General features: G+C 44.2%; 1 protein-coding gene across 3 annotated transcripts in view; it reads right to left on the bottom strand.

Moving 5' to 3' along the window:
• Positions 1–1091: 1091 nt before the first annotated feature.
• Positions 1092–25611, bottom strand: part of CYSLTR1 (cysteinyl leukotriene receptor 1) — a 58441-nt gene continuing 33921 nt past the window's right edge. For all 3 annotated transcript variants that reach the window (XM_088664611.1, XM_035102078.3, XM_035102076.3), the window contains one exon: positions 1092–2716. In XM_088664611.1, the coding sequence (XP_088520737.1) occupies positions 1662–2699 (1038 nt within the window). In that variant the 5' untranslated portion in view covers positions 2700–2716 and the 3' untranslated portion in view covers positions 1092–1661. The remainder of the gene's footprint in view (positions 2717–25611) is intronic.

The following is a 25611-nucleotide window of genomic DNA, read 5'->3' as shown; positions in this document are numbered from 1 at the left end:
ACAAACTGATGACCTGAGAAAGCTCTGTGAGCCTCCAGGATATAATGGAATGTCAAAGTGCCTGTTGAAAGGGAGGGGAAAGAAAGTGAGAAGAGGAAACTGGATTACCGAAGCCAGGTGTGGAGAACGTTTAGCCCTCTGGGTGGTGTTGAACCACAACTCCCATCAACCCCAGCAAGCATGGCCAATGGCCAGGGATGTTGGGAGCTGCAGTTCAGTAACATTTGGAGGGCCAAAGGTTCCCCACTTAAGTCCTTTGCATCTTATACTAAGTACACTGGAAGGTGGGATTAAAACTGGTGTGTGTATCCAGTTCCCCTCAGTGTTCAGAGGGCATTTGGCTCTGCCCGCTGACTACTTGCGGTGTCACATGCATGACGCCAGGACATCACATCGGGCCCCCTCAATCATCTTGAAAGATGGCACCTCTGAAACAAAGTACAGTGGTACCTCGGTTTAAGAACAGTCTGGTTTAAGAATGATTTGGTTTACAAATTCCGCAAACCTGGAAATAGTGTCTTGGTTTGAGAACTTTACCTCAGTCTAAGAATGGAATCCGAACGGTTGAAGGGCACTGGTGGCGGGAGGCCTCATTAGGGAAAGGGCGCCTCGGTTTAAGAATGGTTTTGGTTTAAGAACAGACTTCTGGAACAGATTAAGTTTGTAAACCGAGGTACCACTGTACTTCTTCACACAGCACATATTTAGGGTAGTGATGGTCACCGATCTAGATGGCTTCAGAAGAGGATTAGAGAATTTCATGGAGGACAAGGCTATCAATGACTACTAACCATGATGGCACTGTGTTCCTGAATGCCTGTTCATAGGAGTCATAAGTGGTGGAGAGCACTTAGGGGTCCTAGGTTCCTATACCTATTCCCTTTCCCATTCTCCGGAGGACCTTCACCCTCCTTTACCCAGTTATAGCTATGCACTTTCTGCGAATCAGATCACTAGGATGGGATAGTGACTTTGCAACACTTAAAAATTAATTCATTTCTCTTAATTTGGAAAGAATCTTGTGGTTGGTTAAGTGTTACTGGGAACTGTAACTCAGTGAGGGGTAAACTACAGTGACCAGATTTTTGGGGTGTGTGTGTGTATGTGCTTCAAAAGTGCTGTGTGTTCCTTTATCTTACAACAAGCAGTATTTAGTCATTGTTTACTCTTTAGCATTGCCTCCACAAGACCACTTGTTTGCAAGTCAAGTTGTGAAGGACACAAATGCTTGTGCACAAGCAGTCCTGGATGGATGGATGTATTGATGTATTGATTGATTGCTTACTTGCAATGCACAATTACTGGGCAACTGTGAGATAGCCACTATCTTTCAGCCCAATCTACCTTGGAGGTTTGCTCTGTAGATAAAATAGAAGGAGGAGAGAGAACCATGTACACTTCCTTGAGCTTGGAGAAAAGGTGGGACATAAATGTGGCAAATAAATATGACAAATCATCCCGCACATCTACTAAACCACCAACACACATGGGATAATGCACCTCAGAGGGTATGACTGCTGCAGAGGTATCTGAATGACTCCAGAGGTCATGCCAGTTCCAGGTTGCCTTGCACCATCATGTTCATAACTTAAGAGTTAGCAGTGTGCCAGCTTTTTTGGGTTCCCACCCTGTACAGAACTTTTTTGGAGCTTCTGCAAAGTCTATAAGCCCATCTCTTCTCGTGCCTTCCCATTAGCTGGCTCCTCCTCAAAGTTCTTTAAGGACATCTTGAACTTGTGTGCCTGTGACACACTGGAGGCTGAGCCCTTTCGGAAGGTAGAAAGCCTTTTGCGAAAGTTGCCTCCAGAGAAGAAATAGAGAAGCGGGTCGAAGCAGCAATTGAAAGCTGCCAGGGAAAGCGTTATCACCACAGATTTCTGCATGTAAAGGATATCCTCACAACGTGAACCCCCTTTCATCATGAAATGAATGTGGACGGTGCGTTGGACATGATAGGGAGCAAAGCTCAAGAGGAAGGTCAAGGTGACAATGACAATCATCCAGATGGCTTTTCGGTGGGCTGCTTCTTTTTTTTGCAGGGAATTTTTCAGCAAGGTTCTTATGATCATGGTGTAGCAGGCGGCGATGGTGGTGACGGGAATGATGAAGCCAATAAATAATGCAATATAATGGAGGACCACCAGTTTCAGCATCTGATCTATTGGTGGGGGCTCAAAGCACTTAGTCTTGTTGCTCGAACTGTCCAGGTATGAGCCACTCAGCAGAAATGGCACACTTGTCAGTATCACGAAGATCCAAATGGCCCCGCATACCAGCACGGCTTTCTTCCGAGTTACAAACCTGAGGTTCTGCATGGGGAAAACAATGGCAATGCAGCGGAAGAAGCTCATGGCCGTCATGAACATGATGCTGCAGTACAAGTTGACGTACATGGCGTAGGAGCTGATCCGGCATAGGAAGTCACCAAAGAACCAGTCTCCCTTGTGGACATAGTACACCACCCGCAGAGGCAGTGTGCACACAAACAACAGGTCTGAAGTAGCAAGGTTGACCATGTATATCTGGAAGGCTGTTTTCTCCTGGAATGTTCTTATAAGGACACACAGCACAAAGCCATTTCCTAATAAGCCGAACACCGAGATTATAGAGTACGTTGTAGTGTACACTTGATTCCGGAAATCATCAATGGTGGCACTGCATGTCGTCACGTTGCTCTGCATATTTTCGCCACGAGTCATCAAATTGAACTCAGATCCTGTAGTGCAAACATGGGGGTTGGAGGAAAGGAAAGGAAAGGAAAAGGAAACAGTATTATTGTGGTGATTTTATACAACTTTTGCAACTGCAAAAGTGAAAGTGAAAGAGATGGCTTTACAGGGCTCCCAGTGAGCCAGTAAGCTGCAAATTAATAATCGGATCTGAGACATCAGTTATTTGAGCAAGCTGGTAGAGACATTATTTCAGTGACCTCTGGATGTGAAGTAGTTAGGGAGAATTGTGAAACCATTATTCAATATCAAGCTGAATAATCAGATCTATCAATCAGTTAAACATCTGGTGATTTCAAAAGGTACCCCCTTCGTTTAATTGTTGCACTTAAGAAAATGCAGCAAATTAAAATAATTCTAATTACTTGAGCACATGTCCTTGTACAAGCTCCACCTTAAAAGAAGCATTTTCTTCCATGTGTGGAGAAGACATTTAATTCAAAATGAATCTTAGTCTTCCATTTCAAACTATTGCTTCTGTAATATGTGAAGGTGTCTGTATTTACTTGACAGATTATAATTAACTGAACAAAATTCAGGCATTTTATTGATGACTAGCTGGCCCGGCCACGTGTTGCTGTGGCTCATCCCTGTGTTTCCCCCCACCCTGTCCCAATCCATGACGCATCCCATCTCCCCCCCACCCCCTGGCTCAGCCCTGTGGTTTCCCCCACCTTGTCCTGACTCATAACCTATTCCGCCTCCCCACCCACCCCCGGTTCATCCCTGTGATTCCCCCCACCCTGTCCTGACCCATGACCTATTCTGTCCCCCCCTCCCCCAACACACACCCATGTGAGTCCCCACCTCCATTCAGGCTAGTTCGGCCTAGTCTGTAAAGGCGAGCCGAGGTGCTGTGGAGAGGGAAGGTTTTCTAGCTACAGTATTAGTGTAGCCGCCGATAGAGGGCGAAGGTTTTATAGTTGCGGTAGCAGTGTAGCCGCCGCTAGAGGGTGCTGTTTTGCAACCTCTTCTGGCTTCTTTTCCCCAGCATGCACTTGGGGGTGAGTTGTGTGTTCTGAAACATGGTTTTTGGGGTTTTTTACATTGTGCAGGTGTGACATCTGTCTACACAAACGGTATATGCTTCCTCTCACATTAGCATGGGACGTTGTGTGCAAATTTGAACGCTATCGGTCAAGCGGTTTCGGTGAAAAGTGGAAACACATTCACATGCCCTTTTTACATTTATATATATATAGATGAATGGTCACAGGGCAGGGCTGAATAAGGGGAATTGCTCTTTGAAACCTGCTTTTGGACCAGTGAATTATAGCAATGTTGGTTTTGTTTTGAGCTGGAAATCTGCTAAGCGAGTTTGAGCAGTTGTCCAACATGCTGGGAAAGGGAATTTTTTTACATTTTAATGGAAACCTACAGAATTCACATTTCCTTAAAGAAATAGTTTTTAAACTACACAAAGTGAAGCACAGCTATCCACCAGAATTTGCAGATGGTGACAGCAGTCACGAAATTAAAAGACGCCTGCTTCTTGGGAGAAAAGCAATGACAAACCTAGACAGCATCTTAAAAAGCAGAGACATCACCTTGCATACAAAGGTCTGTATAGTTAAAGCTATGGTTTTCCCAGTAGTGATGTGTGGAAGTGAGAGCTGGACCATAAAGAAGGCTGATCGCCGAAGAATTGATGCTTTTGAATTATGGTGCTGGAGGAGACTCTTGAGAGTCCCATGGACTGCAAGAAGATCAAACCTATCCATTCTTAAGGAAATCAGCCCTGAGTGCTCACTGAAAGGACAGATCGTGAAGCTGAGGCTCCAATACTTTGGCCACCTCATGAGAAGAGAAGAATCCTTGGAAAAGACCTTGAAGTTGGGAAAGATGGAGGGCACTAGGAGAAGGGAACGACAGAGGACGAGATGGTTGGACAGTGTTCTCGAAGCTACGAACATGAGTTTGACCAAACTGCGGGAGGCAGTGGAAGACAGGAGTGCCTGGCGTGCTATGGTCCATGGGGTCACGAAGAGTCGGACACGACTAAACGACTAAACAACAACAACAACAATTTTGCAATGCAGAGCTTTAAACGCAAAATGTACAAAAATAGGGGAAAGCGTGTATTAACAACAGACACTTTAACTTTCAAAAATGCATTGTATTAGGGAAAGTATGATTTGCAAAAAAAACCTTGAGAATGGAAGAATGTGAAATTGAGAGAATTTTAAAGCGACAGAGGCCAGAACTTACAGATTCATCTATCCCAGAAGATTCCCTGGACAGAAGCTCATGCATTCAGCCTTGTATCCTGCGCAGTTATCTGCCTATTCACTATTTCTGTTGGCATGGCAGACAATGTGATTACCAGAAGGGGGCGATCCTGTTTAAAGAGAGGAGTGCTTTACCAATGAAAAGAACTTACTGTTTCCTTTTACTGCGAGTGGCTGGCTCTGTTGGGAAGGCTTTAATACTAGCAGCTAGCTCTCCTGCACTGCCAAACTGGGAATCTGATAACACGGAAAACAGATAAAACGGTGTCTGATTTTGCCTTGTGCACAGATTATTATTTTTCTACCACACAGTTTACTTGCCGGGGGCGGGCGGGCGCGTGGGGGGGGGAGTAAGCTGCATTGAAAATAGCAGGACTCACTTCTGCATAAAGATGTTTAAGGCTTTATTGGAAACCTGTTATCCATGTGCACCAGTTGGGATTGCAGAGCTGAAAATCAGAACACACTGGCCTGTGCCATCGTTCAGGGGGTGAAGGCCGCTGGGGAGTTAAACCCCCTGCCTCCCAGGAAGAATATCACAGCAAGGGGGAAATCAGCCTGGGCCCAGCTATTGGCCAAAAAGTGCCAGCACCAAAGAGCTTACTCCTTTACCCCTTGCCAGACAGAACACTTATAAGAATTTTGTAACTAAGAGCTGGTTCCCTTAATATTCATTTTTCCTCCTCTCTCCCAATTTCCATTTCTTTTATGTTGAGCCTTTTAGACTGCGCAACCTGAGACCATTGACCCTCTTATTACTGATACATGCAGAAACTATTTTAGGTGTGTCTGATATGTGCGCAAACGTGCACACCACAGTGAACCTGGAAGTGATCTAAAAACATCACAGAAAGGGAGCAGAGGTGCTTTGGCACGACCTTTTTATGGTTGCCAGGCACCTTCCTGGAAGGTGCTTTGGCAATTGTAAAAGGGTCGCACCCAAGCAGCTCTGAGAGGCTCTGGGAAGTGGTGGTGGTCGAAACAGGGGGGAAGCAGGGGAAGAGAGGGAGGAGGTGAACAAGCAGTGGTGGTGGGATGGTGGCAGAGGGAGTGCAAGCAAACGGCGACAGGATGGTGGGGGAGATGGTGGGCACAGTGTGTAGCGACATTTTTCATAGAAATATGGCACTGCCAATACCTCCCCCCCCCACTTACTCCGGACTTTATGCACCATTTCAAAGAAATCAGATGAAGGCTTGCAGAGGCAGACGCCAAACCAAAACCACAAGCTGCCATTAGAAGTAAGGGTGTATCTACTTAGACACGGCTCAAGGTATTTATTTCTACAGTAATTGTTATGCTACTTGGGGAAATGAAAATAGTGATCCTGTACAGGCTTACTCAGAAGTATGTCCAATCAAGTTCAATGGGATTCCCCCCCCCAGGTAAGTGTGGGCAGAATTGCTGCCCCTGAAGGACCAGGTGTGCAGCCTGGGAGTCATTTTGGACTCACAGCTGTCCATGGAGGCACAGGTTAATTCTGTGTCCAGGGTGGCTGTCTACCAGCTCTATCTGGTATGAAGGCTGAGATCCTACCTGCCCGCAGACTGTCTTGTCAGAGTGGTGCATGCTCTGGTTATCTCCTGCTTGGACTACTGCAATGCACTCTACGTGGGGCTACCTTTGAAGGTGACCCGGAAACTGCAATTAATCCAGAATGCGGCAGCTAGACTGGGAGTGGCCACCGGGACCACATAACACCGGTCCTGAGAGATCTACACTGGCTCCCAGTACGTTTCCGAGCATGATTCAAAGTGTTGGTACTGACCTTTAAAGCCCTAAACGGCCTCGGTCCTGTATACCTGAAGGAGCGTCTCCACCCCCATCATTCAGCCCATGGCTGTCTCGAGCAGGTCGGGCGCCTGGCGCTGAGGCGCGGAGATCTCTCTGGCGCCCCTGCCCTCGCAGCGCGCAGCGCCTCCCCTGCCGGCCCGGCACCCTGGTGCCCTGCACCACCAGGACTGCACCTAGAGCCAGGCCTGATTCAGCCTGGACACTGAGATCTGGCACCGAGAGCCTTCTGTTGGTTCCCTCATTGCGAGAAGTGAGGTTACAGGGAACCAGACAGAGGGCCTTCTCGATAGTGGCACCCGTCCTGTGGAACGCCCTCCCCCCCTCAAGGCAATAAGCAACTATTTTACTTTTAGAAGACAATTGAAGGCAGCCCTGTTTAGGGAAGTTTTTAATGTTTGATGTTGTACTGTTTTTTTTAATATTCAGTTGGAAGCCGTCCAGAGTGGCTGGGGAAACCCAGCCAGATGGGCAGGGTATAAATAATAAATTATTATTATTAATTATGCACCACCACTTTGGGCCCTTCCAGACTGGTGTTTTATTGCAGGAGAATTCTGCAACATGTTCTTGACATAATGATAGTGCACTGGTAGTGGATTTATTTTGCTTTAGTTTGTTCTGTGATGCTTCCCCAATGCTACTACTGATAGCTCAGTTGTTTAGAGGGTGGTGCTCATAATGCCAAGGTTGCAGGTTTGATAGCAGGTTGCAGGTTTATGGGACAGCGGTGTATTCCTGCATTGCAGGAGGTTGGACTAGAAGATCCTCAGGATCCCTTCCAACTTCACAATTCTATGATTACAGCCTGGAGAGGCTATAGCACAACCAGATCAGATCAGAAATAAATCAGAATGTTTTTGGCCGGTGAGGAGTACTGAAGCAGTCACCTTGGGTGGCGGGATTCCATGGGGACACCCCGCCCTTGCAGCCACTGGGGTGGCATGGCAGCAGCTTCTGGCAAGGTCTTGTGGAAATCTCATGAGACCTCACCAGAAGCCACCATTGCACAACCCCAGTACGTGAGGCTTCAGCAGAGGCAGGGCAGCGCCTTCCTGTTTTGCCTCAGGCGGCTAACCTCTTGTTTGTGATATAAAAAGTTATGGGATTTCTGCAGGAAGTTATATTATATGGATTGGCTGGAAATTAGGCAGTGTGAATAACCCAAAACCTTTGCAAGCACAAACAGTATTGAAAGCAGGGTTGCATCATGAACACAAGTCATCATGAGTATGCAGTAAAAAAAAAAAAGGATGTCTGGAGCGGCGTTGTTGCAAAATTTCAGAGTGTGTACCCTTAAATCTTCCACTAAAAGTAAAATGAAAATCTGCCTGCAGGCCTATTGCCAGTTTCATTGGAGAAGCCCCAAGTTCTACTCTTTTGAAAGAGAGGAAACAATTGCTCTGACCACAATGCAACCAGGGAATTCCTCGCCGGAATTACTGTTTCTGATTGTGGTTGTGCATTTCTTGGAGGATACCCAGAGCATAACTTAGAAAAGGAGTGGTGCTGAAACCTAGGCATTCTCCCCTAGAAGTCATATCATTTGGTCTGAAAGATCATCCGCCCAATCCTAGAAATCTTGAGTGGGCGGGGGGTCATGCAGAGGCTCAATGGGATTGTATCATACCCTGCTTGGGCTGAGGAAGGCTGTAGCCAGGTGAGCTGAGTCCCTACTTGGTTTGCTATTCCAGTGATGGGCAACTTCAAGGCTTGTGTTCTCATTATTTAGGGTTCTTTATATTTGGACCTGGACTTTGACAGCCGTTCCAGAGTATTGCTGTCTCTGACGTAGGGGAAAGGAGCATAGCTCAGTGGTAGAGCACCTGCTTTGCATGCAGAAGACCCCACAGTTAAATCCCTGACATCTCCAGGTAGGGCCAGGAGAACCCTGTCTGAAATCCTGGACAGCTTCTGCCAGTCAGTGTAGACAATACTAAACTAGATGGACCCAAAGTCTAACATGGTCTATAGCAGCCTCCTATGGTCTTATGTAAAGTAGGACAGATGCCCCCCACCCCCAGCTGAGTCCTGGGGCTGTTAAAATGATACAGGTCTGAACTGTGACAAGATCTGACTGAAATTAAGTCTGAGATTCAGTAAATTTGCATAAACCACCCTAGTTTTTATCAGGAACTTGTCTAGAAAAAAACCCTACAAAACATTTCCTGGTAGTTTTAAAACCTTTCTGGCTCCACTAAGTGGAGCATTTTACCATATCATAATTTATTTCTGCTAGTTAATTTCAACTTGTTAACTGATATCATTTTGTCATTATTATTATCTGCAGCCCGATTTTATTTTTGTAACTTAGTTTTAATCTCTGATATAAACCTGCTGTGGTCTTCACTTTGAAGCAGAGTGTAATAAATATCTTTTAAATATAAAGGGTAAAGGGACCCCTGACAATTAGGTCCAGTCGCGGACTACTCTGGGGTTGCGGTGCTCATCTCGCTTTACTGGCCGAGGGAGCCAGCGTACTGCTTCCGAGTCATGTGGCCAGCATGACAAAGCCGCTTCTGGCGAACCAGAGCAGCACATGGAAATGGCGTTTACCTTCCCGATGTAGCGGTACCTATTTATCTGCTTGCACTTTGACGTGCTTTCGAACTGCTAGGTTGGCAGGAGCAGGGAATGAGCAACGGGAGCTCACCCTTTTTTTTATATATATAATTATATTTATTGGAATTTTTACAATAAAAAAAAATACCACACAAAAATACAAAAGCTTAAAAAATAGAAAAGAAATATTAAGAAAAACAAAAGAAAAAGCACAAAAAGAAAAAAAGAGAAAAAAGAAAAATAATATCTCTAACAATATCTTGTCCCCGACTTCCCCGTCCCTCCCCTCCCGGGTCTATTCCGTATCAAATTTCACAACTTCTTTTTTTTACCCCACACAACAATTTCTATTAAATTTTAAACTACATTACTTTTAACTATTTCTAATAATTTCCTTTAGCCTATAATTTCCCCCTAAAAAGATAAACTATTTCCTGATTCAAATTCTATCCAATCTTATAGCTAAACCTCAAATCCCACCCCCTCCCTCCCCAGGTAGCAGTTTCCCCTTTTCCCCGGCCAGCGTCTTCATACTGTCCAATTTCAAGCCTTTTGATCCATCCATTCATCTACTTTATATTCCTTCTTTACCCCACACCCACTCTTAGCCATTCTAAACCACCCCATTCCTCCTTCTTCCCCTTCTGTTGTTTTAATTCTTCCACCAGCCTCCCACCCTCATCTTTATTTCCAGTATCCCCTATTTCCAATCCTCTGTCTGGTCTGCGTCCCCTCACTCTCACTGGGGGGGCAATGGCCAGACTCTTTCCTCCCTCCTCAGTTCCTTTGTTTCTATCTGGGATCTGGTCGCCCTCTCTCACTGGGCAGACCAGGTCCCAGAGTCCATCTTGGTCCTTAGCATCCAAAATCACGTAGGTGGTCAATGCTTCCTCTCTCACAGGTTGCATTGATTTCTCAGTCCATTGCTCCTTATTTTCAGTCCGTTGTTCAATGATTTCTTCTTCTTCTTCCATTTCTAAAATTTCCGTTGGGGATATCTGTTGTTGGTCTTCTTTTAAAGTCTGGATGTTAACTTTGCCATAACGTACTTCCTCTGTCATTTCTCTAATAAAGTCTAAAATATGTTGCAGCTCAACCTCCTCCATTTGCAAGCGGGTTGTTTTGGCTGGCAGCCTTCTTTGTCCTTCTATGTTCCCGTGGGAATTATAACCTGATCCGCCAGAGATGGTGCTGTAGTGTCCAAACTAATTCCTTTGTTTGTTTCCAACCATATTTGTCATTTATAATTCAAACAATCAACTTAAATGTAGTCCAAAATGTAATCCAAAAAAGAGAGATCACAGAATCGCAACAATTACTCTTTATAAATCCTTATATTATCAACTGGTCGCGGCTTTAGGCTCCTGCCCCCGGTTTCCGGGAGGGGGGTTCTTGATCACAATATCAAATTAACCAACACAGTCTAAAATGTATATATTCCCCCCCCCTTAGTTCTGCCTTCTAAGGGGGGATACAAGTTCAATTTTCAGGGGGATCCGCACCCCTTCTCTTCAATCGGCTGCAGGCAAGTTAGTTGTGGCACAGCCTTCCGGGTAGGGGGGGGAACGACCTCCGTTTTTTATTCCCCTCCCAAGTCCAAATTCTTCTTTTAAAAACCAAATTGAATTATCTTACTCACAGTCCAGATCTTAATTTGAAGGTATCTGCCGCTCCTCTGTCTCCGGCTCGGAGCTTCCCGCTACCGGGGTAGCAATGGACCCAAGGCTCCGCCATGTACAGCCTGCTCTCGGAGGCTCCGACGGGGGCTCTCCGGGCGGTTTCCATGGCTTTTTTTGGAGCACTGCTGGGTATCAGCCCCCAGAACGCTCAATCTGGGGATTCTCCGGGAGGTCGCGGCGCCCGCGCGACTCTCCCCCTCCCCGGTAGCGGCGGGTGTCTCGGAGACCGAAACGAACCCCGCCGGCGGCTGATGGCGGCAGACCGGAAGTCCGAGCAACGGGAGCTCACCCTATCGTGGGGATTCGAACCGCCGACCTTCTGATCAGCAAGCCCTAGTCTAGGCTTTGTGGTTTAGATCACAGCGCCACCCACGTCCCTTTTGTTAAATATTGTAAAATATATTTTACAATGAAGCTAAAACCATTTTCATACCAGTGGTTAATAATAAAGTTTTTGGTGATATCTACAAAGAATAGAAACGAAGGAGAAGAATTATAACTTAGAGCAGAACAATAAAAAAGTACCATCTTTATGGGTGGTCAAAGTGACTTTTAATATAAATATTAGATTGAACTGAGCTGGGGAGTGGGAGAGAGGTGACAGCCAGGTGAGAAGTTGGGTCCAGTGTGGACGCACTGGTGCATACAATCCAGTGCTCCTACTGGATCAGCTGCATGATTTGAGATTACCCCATTCTGTCCCACTTAAGCCCCATTCAGGTAAGCTGCAGTGATGCCCATGTTGGGATAGTGGTTCTGTGGCTCAAGGTATGCAAAGTTCTGGCCAAAATGACAGAGGGAGGGAAATGTCCCTGGAACCGTTCTTGAAAATGTTTACTTGAGAAAATAACTTGCAACAACTGTAAATCCTTTCAGTAGAAAAGCATGCCCAGAAACATGCCTAGCCTCCTCCCATGTCTATAACTGTCCATGCCTATGATGTGAAATTCAGTTTCTGTTTATGTCTTTGGTGGCCTTGATCCAACAAACATAGAAGCTGAATCATATATCAGAGGCTTTTCAAGCATCCTCTCAGTAGGCTATGTGCACTTTGCCCCTGGGATTCCACAGAAGTTGAGCACTCTCTGAAACCTCTTCCCAATCAGCCTACAAATTTGCAAGCAGGACAGGCTGTGCAAAGGTTAACAGGCTTTCTGAGAGGAGAAGAGGGATATGACATGGAAGGAATTTTAGAAGTGGGAGAGTAGGAACAGGAAAGGGTGCAGCCAGAACTGATAAATGGACTAAAAACTTGTCTCTTCTTCTATGCAAGTCACCCTGAAGAGCCATTACCTGGCAGTGGAGGCTGATCCATTAGGGTGAATGGGACACCTCAGTTAGTCCTCAGCAAGTTTCACCCACCTGCTTGCCTTATCTACAACCAGTCCAGTACTGCCTGCCAGCTTCATCCTCCTCCGTAGTCTTTATGTAGCCAGCCTTTATGGATAGCGACAATTCACTAGGATTAGTTGGGCCTGCCTGTCTTTGGCTCTGGCTCCGCCTACTCTTGGCATTTTAGCAATCCCAATAGGCACTAGGCACCTGTGCCTGAGATGGTTCTCATTTTCCCCACTCAGGAAGTTCATATGCAGCTGTTCAAAGGTGGAGCAATTCTCCACTAGAGAGTAATTCTGTTTCTCAAAGTGCTTCCCAACAAATGAAGGCATGGTCTGTGCATCTTTGTCTGGGTGGCCAATATAGAATTAGAGAGTTGTAAATAACCTGTAAGTCATCAGGTTTGGACCTATGCTAGTTGCTTCATTTTCCACACCTAAATCTTGTCTGAATGAATGAATTCATGTGATGGCCTCTGAGGCAGATGCATGAATACCTACGTCCTGGAAATAGTGGTTGCCATATGTCCTCTTGAGAGTCGGCACAGCAATCAATAGTTAAAAGTAGAAGTTGGCAAATGTGTCCTATTTTTTGCTCTTCAAAATATGGCAACCCTATTTTCACAAAGGGATGGATCTTGGAAATCAACCAACCCTAGCCCTTTGCTCAGTGCAGGACCTGCAATTCAAGATGCAGCTACGTCATCCCTGGCAGATGGTCCAACATCTCCTTAAATTCCTCCAGTGAAGGCTTAACACCTCCCAGGGGCAGTTGGCTCCAGTGCTGAACAGCTCATAGCTAAGTACTTGAAAGACTTGGGGTGCATGCTCATGACACAATTTTGCATAAAATCTCCACATGCTAATTTATATCTATAGAAGCAAATTTTAGTTGACTTTCAGAGAGGAAGAGCATTCTGGTCTTTGTTGTCATGGCTTAGTCTGAGTAACAGGGTGCCAATGGGATGTAGCTCAGCACACTATGTGTGGATCAGACCCTCTGCTCTACCAGTGGCAGACTTCAGTACCATGGTGCCCTGTGCAATGCCAGGTAAGTGGGCACTGTGTTTTGGGAAGGAGACACAAGGTTCTGGCAGGTTCCTACAGCCCTCCCACTTCCTTCCCAAAGCTGGGAAAGTGCTAACTAGTCTTTGAGAAGGAGGAAGGAGATTTCTAGGACTCTGTCAGAGCCTCACACTTCCCTCCCAAAGCACAATGCCTCACTAACCTGGGTTTGAAATAGTGCCCCCTTGGCTCAGAACTGGGTGCATGCACACCACTGACACAGCCCCCAATCTGCCCCTGGCCTTACCAACAATGTATTGGAAATAACTATTGCTTAGTACTAACACCACTCCTCTCTCTCACACACTCTTATACATATTATTTGCACACACTTAGCTTTCCTAATTCTATCCACCTGTTGCAAGGTTGGAGAACTTCAGGCACAGGGACCAAATGTGGACCCTCAAGCTACTCTATCTGGCCCTCGGCATTCCCTCCCTAAGCCATACCCCTCACCATCCCTGCTCTGCACCTTCATTGGCTAGAATGTCTCCTTGAACTCTAACCATGCCTCTTGTCTACCTACATAAAAGATAGAAGATAGATAGATAGATAGATAGATAGATAGATAGATAGATAGATAGATAGATAGATAGATATAGATAGATAGATGATAGATAGATAGATAGATAGATAGATAGATAGATAGATAGATAGATAGATAGAGCCAGGACTCTGGTCCACAACAATACTTAGCCAAATTATATATATGGGTATTTATTTAACAAAATTGCTACACCACTTGATTGCAGTAAAACCGCTAAGCGCTTTACAAGAAGTATTAAAACTGTCAACATGAAAAGAAATTAAAATAAAGATAAATAAAATTAGCAGCAAGAACAGCTAAAGCACGTCAACATCTGCCTGGGTGGATAGGCTTGCATAAGCAAAATGTTTTAAGCAGACACTGAAAAGAGTGCAGCGAAGAAGGCTCCTGCCTGACATCTACAGGCAGGCAGTTTGAAAGCGTAGGTCCTCACTAAAAGACCAATTTCTTACAACTGAGGAATGAGTGGCACCTGTATCAGGGCTAGTTTTGCAGATCAAAGGGGTCAAGTGGGCACATATGGGGCAAGGCAATCCTGGAAGTGCACATGAAGGGCTTTGCATACCAACAGCAACACCTTGAATGTGGTCCTGAAACAAATCGGGAACCAGTGCAGATCTCCAAACAGAGGTGTTATACAGTATGTGGAAAGGTTCTTCCTTCTGTCAGCAACCGTGGCGCAGCATTGTGTGCTAACTGCATTTTCCAGATTAAGTGGAACCTCTCACACTGTGGAGATTTCAGCCAATGGATCCCACAGTGTTTGAAGGATGGTTTTAATATTTATAATTCATTAAGGTGATTTCCATTAAAAGAAATTAAGTGATACAGAAAAAGAAGAAGGAAAAGTGAACAACAAAGATACATATAAAAGCGTATTAGTCTTAATTTTAAAACTAATGACACCTTAGGTATTGAAGCTAATACATTTTCCCACTATCTGGGTAATAATGAAAGTTCCAATCATATTTTACAGTCTCTATATTGAACTTATGTATTGTTAATCTATAAAAAGTAATTGCTGGCTTTTTATTTTTGAATGAATTGTCCAATTGCGCCAATATCTCAGGTATCTCGGAAGTTGAAAGGGCTGGCAGCTCAAACACACTGGTTATGAGATGATGTAATTGAAGATATTGCCATTGGGCTGCATCTGATAGATGATATTTTTGCCTTAAAATAGCAGAAGTATAAAATTCCATCTTCCCTATCTATCAGTTGGTGCAATGCCAATACACCTGCTTCCATCCAATTTTTCCATATCCCCATCTTTTTTTTTTGCAATTCTTAGTGTAGGGTTTCCCCACAGAGTAAGTTTAGCATGTGAAAATGGATCAAATTTGTTTTTATTAGCCAATATATTCACCTGAGATTTCAAATATTTTGATGCTAATATTGTCCAGCCAACCAACCAAAGGTACATATATTCTAGGGTTGCCCACATTGGAAAATTAGGGCCAACAACTGGATTCCAAAATTTAGTACTTGACTGTCAATGCTTAGCAATATAATTCCAAATTTGGAATTCCAAAACCGTCTTCTTTAATTTGTAGCTGCATTTTGTGCAAGGATATTTTTGGTGTTGCTGAGCCCCAAAAGCATTTCCTAAACAATGAATTTATTTATTTTTAATATGATCCAGATATAAAAACTGGAAGTCCTCTCAGAATACAAATGAATCTGGGAATAATATTAATTTTGAGTGTTAGAAGGGATGGTGTCTATCTGCACCTATTAACTTAGATATCTGCAGTGGTGGAGCTATGAAAGCTATTCTACATTATCTGTTCTCTGGTTCCATTTATATGAGGCCATTTTTACGGCCTCATAAAAATCAGTGGAATTTCTAGGTAATGATAACAAAAAGCATACAAACGACAGCTAACTTTTCTTTGGCTGCGGTGAGAGGGCAACGGAAGTGTTTTAATGTGAAGGCAAACACCTTCTTATCCCAGATAGTTTTTCAATAAAGATACTGTGGTCATACAGTGGTACCTCAGGTTACAGACACTTTAGGTTACAGACTCCGCTAACCCAGAAATAGTACCCCAGGTTGCTTCAGGATGAGAACAGAAATCGCATGGTGGCAGCGGGAGGCCCCATTAGCTAAAGTGGTACCTCAGGTTAAGAACAGTTTCAGGTTAAGAACGGACCTCCAGAATGAATTATTAAACTGAGGTACCACTGTATAGGGTCTTAAATGGCTAGGAGGGTGTGTAACGTTTCAGCTCGAAAGTGGGTTCCAGCTTCCATCAGTCCCAGCCAGCATGACCAATGGGTCAGGGATTATGGGAGTCATAATCAGTGCTTTTTTTTTAAAGGTGCTAGTACTCACAATGAAGTCATTGCAAAAAGTGCCACTTTTAACACTGGGGGAGAGAGGAAGGTATCGGTATTGGGTACCTTTGAGTACCCCCAGAAAGAAGCACTGGTTATAATTCAACATCATCCAGAGGGCTACAGGTGTCCCAGCCTCCCATCACTATGTTAAAGGTAATAGCTGTTCTCATTGTGTACCTGCCAGCAACTGGTATTCAGTGGTATTGTGCCACAGTGGAGTCCTGAAAACATGGAAGTTCCAAATTGCCCTAATAATGAGTAATCACTGATTGAAGATAGGGTCTGTCTCGGTGGGGGGATGGATGGACCTCGGGCTCTCCACACATTGTTCGACTACTACAACTCTCATCAGACCCAGCCAGAATGGTCCAGGGTGTGGGATGACAGAATTTATAATCCAGGGTCACAGGTTAGTCACCTCTGGTTTTATTATGCTGGTGTTACTGGGTGCCTAGTTATGGCTGGTGTTATGTTCATAATAATGCTCCAACTACCGCACAATTGCGCTCATTTCACACGCTAGCAAGGTTATGCTTAAAATTCTACAAGGCAGGCTTAGGCAGTATGTGGACCAAGAACTCCCAGAAGTGCAAGCTGGATTTCGAAGGGGCAGAGGAACCAGAGACCAAATAGCAAACATGCGCTGGATTATGGAGAAAGCTAGAGAGTTCCAGAAAAACATCTACTTCTGCTTCATTGACTATGCAAAAGCCTTTGACTGTGTCAACCACAGCAAACTATGGCAAGTTCTTAAAGAAATGGGAGTGCCTGATCACCTCATCTGTCTCCTGAGAAATCTCTATGTGGGACAAGAAGCTACAGTTAGAACTGGATATGGAAGAACTGATTGGTTCAAAATTGGGAAAGGAGTACGTATATTGTCTCCCTGCTTATTTAACATATGCAGAATTCATCATGCAAAAGGCTGGACTAGATTAATCCCAAACCGGAATTAAGATTGCCGGAAGAGATATCAACAACCTCAGATATGCAGATGACACAACCTTGATGGCAGAAAGTGAGGAGGAATTAAAGAACCTTTAGTGAGGGTGAAAGAGGAGAGCGCAAAATATGGTCTGAAGCTCAACATCAAAAAAACCAAGATCATAGCCACTGGTCCCATCACCTCCTGACAAATAGAAGGGGAAGAAATGGAGGGAGGGAGAGATTTTGCTTTCTTGGGCTCCTTGATCACTGCAGATGGTGACAGCAGTCCCGAAATTAAAAGACGCCTGCTTCTTGGGAGAAAAGCAATGACAAACCTAGACAGGATCTTAAAAAGCAGAGACATCACCTTGCCGACAAAGGTCCGTATAGTTAAAGCTATGGTTTTCCCAGTAGTGATGTATGGAAGTGAGAGCTGGACCATAAAGAAGGCTGATCGCTGAAGAATTGATGCTTTTGAATTATGGTGCTGGAGGAGACTCTTGAGCGTCCCATGGGCTGCAAGAAGATCAAACATATCCATTCTGAAGGAAATCAGCCATGAGTGCTCACTGGAAGGACAGATCATGAAGCTGAGGCTCCAATACTTTGGCCACCTCATGAGAAGAGAAGACTCCCTGGAAAAGACCCTAATGTTGGGAAAGATTGATGGCACTAGGAGAAGGGGACGACAGAGGACGAGATGGTTGGACACTGTTCTCGAAGCTACGAACATGAGTTTGACCAAACTGCGGGAGGCAGTGGAAGACAGGAGTGCCTGGCGTGCTCTGGTCCATGGGGTCACAAAGAGTCAGACATGACTAAATGACTAAACAACAACAATGTTCATAATGCCTTTTTATAGAATCCTAGAATTGTAGAGCTGGAAGGGACCTCGAGTCATCTAGTCCAACCCCCTGCAATGCAGGAATTGCAGCTAAAGATAGCTTACTATTTATACAAATCTGTAGTGAAATTCCTTTGCTTTTGGTATTCCTAACTTCCCCAGAGTTGACCAACTTATAGGGCTCGTCCACACTGCTTATTCCACCGCTTATTCCACCACTTTCTTTCAGGAAAACTGGCTATTTACTGCTGTTTATTCTGTGGATTGACGTTTGTTTCAATTAAGGGGTAAACAGTGGGTTTTCCCAGGGAAAGTGGCGGGACAAATGAGAAACAGCTTGGCCTATGCCTAGAAAGTGTGGGACAAGCGGGAAAGCTCTCAAACCCCTGCTTTTAAGGAACAGGACAAGCAGAAGTGTGGACGAGCCCATAGATTTTCTGCCATCAGTCATTTAATAATATAATTCTTCTTTTCTGTTCCAATTCTGCCCATATGCGGTTGTATAGATTGCTGCACTTTCCCTTGATCTTCCTCAATCTCTGGACCCCAAACGTTTGAATAACTGGATATTTTCACAGACTATCCATTCCTGTCTGTATTACAATGTTTACGTTTCCAACTAGTCATATCTGTTTCAACTGCCATGTGCCATCTAGCTGTTATTTTGCAAAAGTTTCTCAGTAGATGTATCTTTGATATCATCAAATGTACTCTTTCTCCCAAACCTTCTCTGAGATTTCATTATTTGTACCAGCAGACCAGCTATTACAATATAATTATTCATTACATTTAACTTTATCAGACTATATTTTTTTATATTTGAATATTTTCAAGATAATTCATTCATGTTAGTAACTTTTCAGACTTACATTTCCTTACCTATCCTGTTCTATCTAATTTACTTTGGGAGCTTCCAGCTGGGAGCTTAATATTGAAAATAAGTCATTCAGATATTGCAAGCTGGATATGGGGTTCAATGATTTTATGTCTTATTGGATTTTCCAAGGAAAGGGAGAATCAGTAATAAATGTGGAGGATGAGGGCTGACATTCTGATGTCAATGGCATTGTGTAGATACTGTGAAAAAAAATGCATGCATCAGCACCCACCCCATAATAAACCCCTTTCTGCTTTTCATGCAGAAGGTCCCAGGTTCAACCCCTGACATTTATTTATTTATTTGATTTCTATACTGCCCTATACCAGAAGGTCTTAGGGCGGTTCACATAAAGGATCACATACATAAAATCAAAATGCAAACGACAACCCAATAGAACCCCCTAAAAAGAGCCAGCATTTTAAAAAGGATGTAGTTCAGGTCAGGCAAAGGCCTGGTTAAAAAGAAAAGTTTTTGCCTTGCGCCTAAAGGTGTATAGTGAAGGCGCCTGGCAAACCTCCCTGGGGAGAGCTTTCCACTGACGGGGAGCCACTGCAGAGAAGGCCCCGTTCTCGTGTTGCCACCCTCCTGACCTCTTGAGGAGGAGGCACACAAAGAAGGGGACATCTCCTGGTATGTACTTATAAAAATACAATTTCATTTTTTAAAAAATGGTTTACAACAATCACACACACACACACACACAAAAAAAACTTTAAAAAAACAAAAAAAACCCAACCAGATCACCAACTAACTATTACGGAAACTGCCCACCTGAATTGCCTGCATAAGCCTGGCACTAAAGAAATGTGTTCTGCAAACGTTTAAAGGTCAAGGCAGAAAATACCTGCCCAGTTTGTATTGGAAGAGCATTCCACAGAGCTGGGTCAATGACCATATAAACTCAATTTCATGTCAGTATCACATGAGCCTCGCCAACTCAGTGCACAGCCAGTATTGCTCCCATACAAGATGATAGAGATTGAGTTGAGATATTAGGCTTCAGGAGGTCCCTAAGATGGGACCAAAGTTATTTAGGGTTTTGTATATTAATACAAGGATCCTGAACCTGGCTCAGAAATGCAGGTGAAGCATATATATATATATATATATATATATATATATATATATATATATAAATTTATTTTTTATTTATTAAGGATTTTCTTGGGTTACAAAGGTAGTGCAATGTCTCAATTATTATTATTTCCTTCTTCCATGTATCATTTTTACAGAAGCATATTGTTGACCATGTTCCCAATTGGCATTATGGCTGCTGCACTCTGCACCAGCAAGTGCTTCTGCACCAGTTCCAAGCGCAGTCCCACATAGAGCACATTGCAGTAATCCAGCCTTGCAATTAGCAACCCACAAACTACAGTGGTCAGGCTATCCATGCCCAGATAATATGTCTGCAGCTGGAAAACCAGACAAAGATAGTAAAAGGTGCTCCTGACACAGAGGACATGTGGGCAGAGAGCACATATAGGAGAACCCCCAAGCTCAGTGGCGGAGCTTCATGCTCTGGCACCGGGGGTGGGGGCAGGGCTGGTGCCCATTCTGGGGGCGGGGTGCACTTCCCGGAGGGGCGGGGCACATGTTCCAGGGCCGTGGCGCACCTCCCGGGGGCACACCGTGACTCCCAGAGGGGCGTGGCGTGCATTCCGGGGTTGGGGCGCGACTCCCAGAGGGCCGTGGCGCACGCTCCGGAGGCAGGGCAGATGCCCGTGATGGCGCCCCTTGGAGCCCGCCGTTCGGGGCGGCCCGCCCCCACTGTCCCTATCTTTCTACGTCCCTGCCCAAGCTACATATCTGCTCCTTCAGAGGGAGCACTTTCCCATACAGAATGGGTAACTTGCCTGTCTCCCGCACATGGGAACCACCAACTCAAAGAGCATTCATCTTCCCAGGATTTATTGTTTATACCAGTTTTTTGCCAATAAGGTGGAAAGACCTTTCTGTGAAATCTTATCAATTGCTGCTGGCAATCAGTGGGCTCGTCCACCTTTCTGCTTGTCACATGCCTAGAAAGCACAGCCTGGCGGTTTTCCACTTGATCCATGCTTTCTAGGCACAGATCCAAATGGTTTCCTTCTTGCCCCATTCCTTTACGAGGGAAAACCTGCTCTTTAGCTCTAAACTGGAGCAAACTTCAACCTGGAGAAAACCTGAATTGCTGATTGCTCTGAATGAGTGCTAAAGAGCGGTTTCCCCCCCAGGGAAAGCAGTGGGGCAAAAGGAATAAGGATAAGCCCAAGTGTCAACAATACTGAACTAGATGGACTAATGTTCAGATTTTATGTAAGACGGTTTCCTAAGTTCATGTAAGAGGAACTTGCCCTTCACATGCCCTTCTGAGGAACTAAGTTGCTCCTTGGGGAAATGCACTCGGTTATCACCAAAAAAGAGGACACGTTCAAGCCTAAATTTCAACATACTAAAGTCTCATTGGCTGTTTCAATGGGAGAGTTAAACGTGTGCGTAGGTAGGTAGGTAGAATTGTGGGATGGATTGTACTAAAGATTTCTTCCTGGGCAAATTTTAATGCCCTGAAGAGCCCTGCATAATCAATATGAGGAGTGAAGTAATCATGCCTGCCAGCCCCACCTCCTTACACATTTTGCATGCATTGCTTATTTATCTATATCTATACTATACACCCGTGGGACGCTGGTGGTGCTGTGGGTTAAACCACAGAGCCTAGGGCTTGCAGATCAGAAGGCCGGCGGTTCGAATTCCCGCGATGGGGTGAGCTCCCATTGTTCGGTCCCAGCTCCTGCCAACCTAGCAGTTTGAAAGCATGTCAAAGTGCAAGTAGATAAATAGGTACCGCTACAGCGGGAAGGTAAACGGTGTTTCCGTGTGCTGCTCTGGTTTGCCAGAAGCGGCTTTGTCATGCTGGCCACATGACTGGAAGCTGTACGCCGGCTCCCTCGGCCAATAATGCGAGATGAGCGCCGCAACCCCAGAGTCGGTCACGACTGGACCTAATGGTCAGGGGTCCCTTTACCTTTACCTTTATATTTTTTTGCATCCAGTGCACCAAAATTAAAAGCACTACAAACTCAGTTAAAGTTGTACCATAATAGAACAAAAATACATATACTGTATTAACTGAATATCAGCAACTCACAATAAACCCTCACAAAGGAGGGGCTTGGAAGGAATGATGTGATCTTTACACCACATAATTTGCAATGCACAGATCACACAATCCATCACATTGGACATGGGTATCCATGTACATCTGGCCTCCTTACGGATGCTATAACTTAATGCAAGGGTCCAGGAGTAGCAGGCACAACCACAATCCCACTTCATTATACCATCTGCACATGGCTTCCATGGATGAAAAGATGGCAAGCTATTTACCCAGATCCCTCTTCCCTTCAAAGCTCTTTTAATGCAAAAAACATGCACACCCCCACCCAACAAAGGCAGTGGTGGTTGGAACCCATTGAGATGGGGGGGGGCTTACACTTCCACTTATCCTGCTGGTTTCCCCCAGGGAAAACTGCTCTTTAGCGCTCAATCGGAGCAAATGGCAATTCGAGTTTTCTCCAATTTAGGGGTAAAGGGTGGGTTTCCCCTTGAAAACATGCAGGACAAGTGGAAAATTTCTTGGACCTGTGCTTTCTAGGAATGGGACAAGTGGAAATTTGGATGAGCCCTGGTAGCGCAGAAAGCAGAGATGACCAAAAGTAGCTGGAGGCAATGCCAATGAAAAATAGAACCAACTAACTCTAGTTTTGCCTTTGTCCTACTGAGCTCTAAAAGAGGAACACTGAAACTTAAGAGGAGGAAGTTACAGGTAGGTAACCGTGTTGGTCTGAGTCGAAGCAAAATAAAAAAATTCCTTCAGTAGCACCTTAAAGACCAACTAAGTTTATATTTTGGTATGAGCTTTCGTGTGCATGCACACTGTGTGTATCTGAAGAAGTGTGCATGCACACGAAAGCTCATACCAAAATATAAACTTAGTTGGTCTTTAAGGTGCTACTGAAGGAATTTTTTTATTAAGAGGAGGAAGTTGACATCCAGTGCCACCCCCTGGAGAGAATTTAAGCTTAAAGCAGACAGGACAGACTGAGATCGATGGGCCTATTTGCCCTATTTGCCCTAACAAATCAGCCCCCAGGTGTTACAAAATGATACCTCTGCACATCTCCTTCCACATCCTTGCTATTTTCAGAATGTTTATAGGAGTGCTAAAAGGAGACATCATTTTTTCTATTTCCAACTTAATTCTCCAAGCACCTCTCTTTTTCTATTTCTGGTGTTCCTAAGGTCTACAAATATAAAAAGAAAGAGACTAAAAAAACCATTGCTGAATGGTAATATCTTCAATGACAGCACCTTTTGGTGCCTGTTTATGAACTGTCAGCTTCAGAACCTCCTGCATTGGTGGAGGGAATAATTGGATCATTATAGGGTTGCCATACGTCTGGAATTTCCTGGACATACCTGGAAGATTGCAGTCAAAAGTAGTTTCCTGGCAGAAATTGGCCAAATATCCGGAAAAATCCAGACATGTCAGTAATGCCGCTCCCCACCCCCCCACATTTTCCTCAAAAATAGCTTTAAAATGTCCATTTTTGTGATTTTGTAAAAACAGCTCAACAACTTTTCTGTCTGGATTTTCACCTTTTGAAATATTGCAACCCTACATTACAGAAAGTTAAACCTGTAGTTGTTGGTTTTTAAAAATAATTATTTTTGGAATGTTGTAAAGTGAATACTCAAAGTGCTTAAGGAGCAACATTAGAATCTACACTAATGTTGGTTTTAAAATTGAGGCTGCTTCAGCAACCACAACAAAGATGTTTTGGGTATACTGAACTCAGCAGTGTCTTTACAGGAATGGTTGGTTCAGAGAGACTCTGGTGATGTAATGATGATAATGTCTCATTGCAACATACGATGTTGCAGTACCCTGTGGTGTCTCACTTTTGGTCAGAAACAGCTTCTTGTATTAACTTCCTTTTAGAAATATCTTTGATGTTCACACACTTTTAAACTACATTCCTATGATGTAGGAACTCACAGACGAGCTGTTACGGTTGCAAAGAGACTTATACTTCAAGGTCGGGTTGCACTGCTCTTTCTAAATTTGAATGGATTTATTTTAATCATTAATCTTGGATTTATGGACAGTTTATATTCATGTATATATTTAAATTAGGATGGTTGGATTATTATTATTATTATTATTATTATTATTATTATTATTATTATTATCTTTTCTTGATGGAATATTCTTCTTGGTAATGGAAGCCAACATTGCTTCTTTCATCCCTCCCCCTTATGTTAAATTTTAAATAACCAGTATTGAAATCAGTAAAAATAATGACAACCCAATTCTCCAAGTGTTGTTGCTTATGCAGGCAAAACTGTATCACCTCCTCCACACAGGAGGAAGATACTGGGCAGCCTGTACACACTGTACAGTCACAACCTACATTTAAAGCAGTATCATGCCACTTTAAGCAGCCATCAGTTCCCCAAGGAATTCTGGGAGCTGTGGTTTCTTAAAGGTGCTAAGAGTTGTTAGGAGACACCTGTTCCCCTCACAGAGCTACAATTTGCAGAGCTGTTTAACAACCACTCCCTCCTCACTGAAAATTCTGGGAACTTGTTTTCAGTGATTTACCTCCATAATCCCTCGAACCCCTCCCTAAATTTGGCCCAGAAGAACTAGAGAACCCCCCAGATCAAATTTAAGGGTGGTAGTGAGGTGACAACATGGAGAGGGCATTGTTCAACATTGCTTCCATCAGCTGAGTGAGATTATTTGATGCAATACTATTAGAAAAACAACAGATGTCCTTGCTTTTTATGAGCAACTCTGTTAAGTCTCATGTGAAGCAAGAAAAATGAAGAATGGCAGTCCGCTTGCTAAACAAGTACCACTGGGAATTATCGCTCTAGTGCAATTGGTACATGCAGAGAGAAAAGATTGTTATGTGCTTCTCACTTCCTCAGTCAATGGAAAGTTCTGGGCCAATTCTAAGTGGCCTGGTTTCCTTTGGATGAGAGAGACTTACACTGGCTTTGTTCCAGTTGCCTCATTTGTGGATCAACAAATAGAGCAGATGTTGGTGCAAAAAGGCAGTCCTGCTATGCAACAGATCCACCAAGTGTCATGGGTACCACATCCAAACACACCAAGATTCCCAACTCCCAGGAAACCATCTCCTAATTAGTAAGACTCACTGATGAAACATCCATTGACAAGTATCTGCAGCTACTTCACCTCTTGTCTTGTCTTGGAGACACCTAGTGTCACAGCTTTGCAGGTTCAATCCCTTGCATTTCCAGGTGGTGCTAGGGACCAATAATCTTAACTCTATATCATGACAGCTTCCTGGGTTCCCATGATCATTCTGGACAATGGACCGGTAAGGTGCTTAATATAAGGGCTTATCCACACTTACCTTTCACCCTGTGCTTTCCAGACACAGGTTTGCACTTTAAAGCTCTGTGTCTGGGCGCTCTCTCTCTCTCTCTCTCTCTCTCTCTCTCTCTCTCTCTCTCTCTCTCTCTCTCTCTTTCTTTCTTTCTTTCTTTCTTACCCTGGAACTTTCCCCTCAAAAGCACAGTCTTTAAAGTAGAAGCACAACAAATGGAAATTTGGGTTTTCCACAGATTGCTGTTTGCTCTGATTCAGCAGTAAAGAGCAGGTTTTCTT

The sequence above is a fragment of the Zootoca vivipara genome, chromosome Z2 (assembly GCF_965207765.1).
Source record: "Zootoca vivipara chromosome Z2, rZooViv2.hap1.1, whole genome shotgun sequence".
Classification (NCBI taxonomy): Eukaryota; Metazoa; Chordata; class Lepidosauria; order Squamata; family Lacertidae; genus Zootoca; species Zootoca vivipara.
This window is presented reverse-complemented; position numbering and strand designations above follow the sequence as displayed.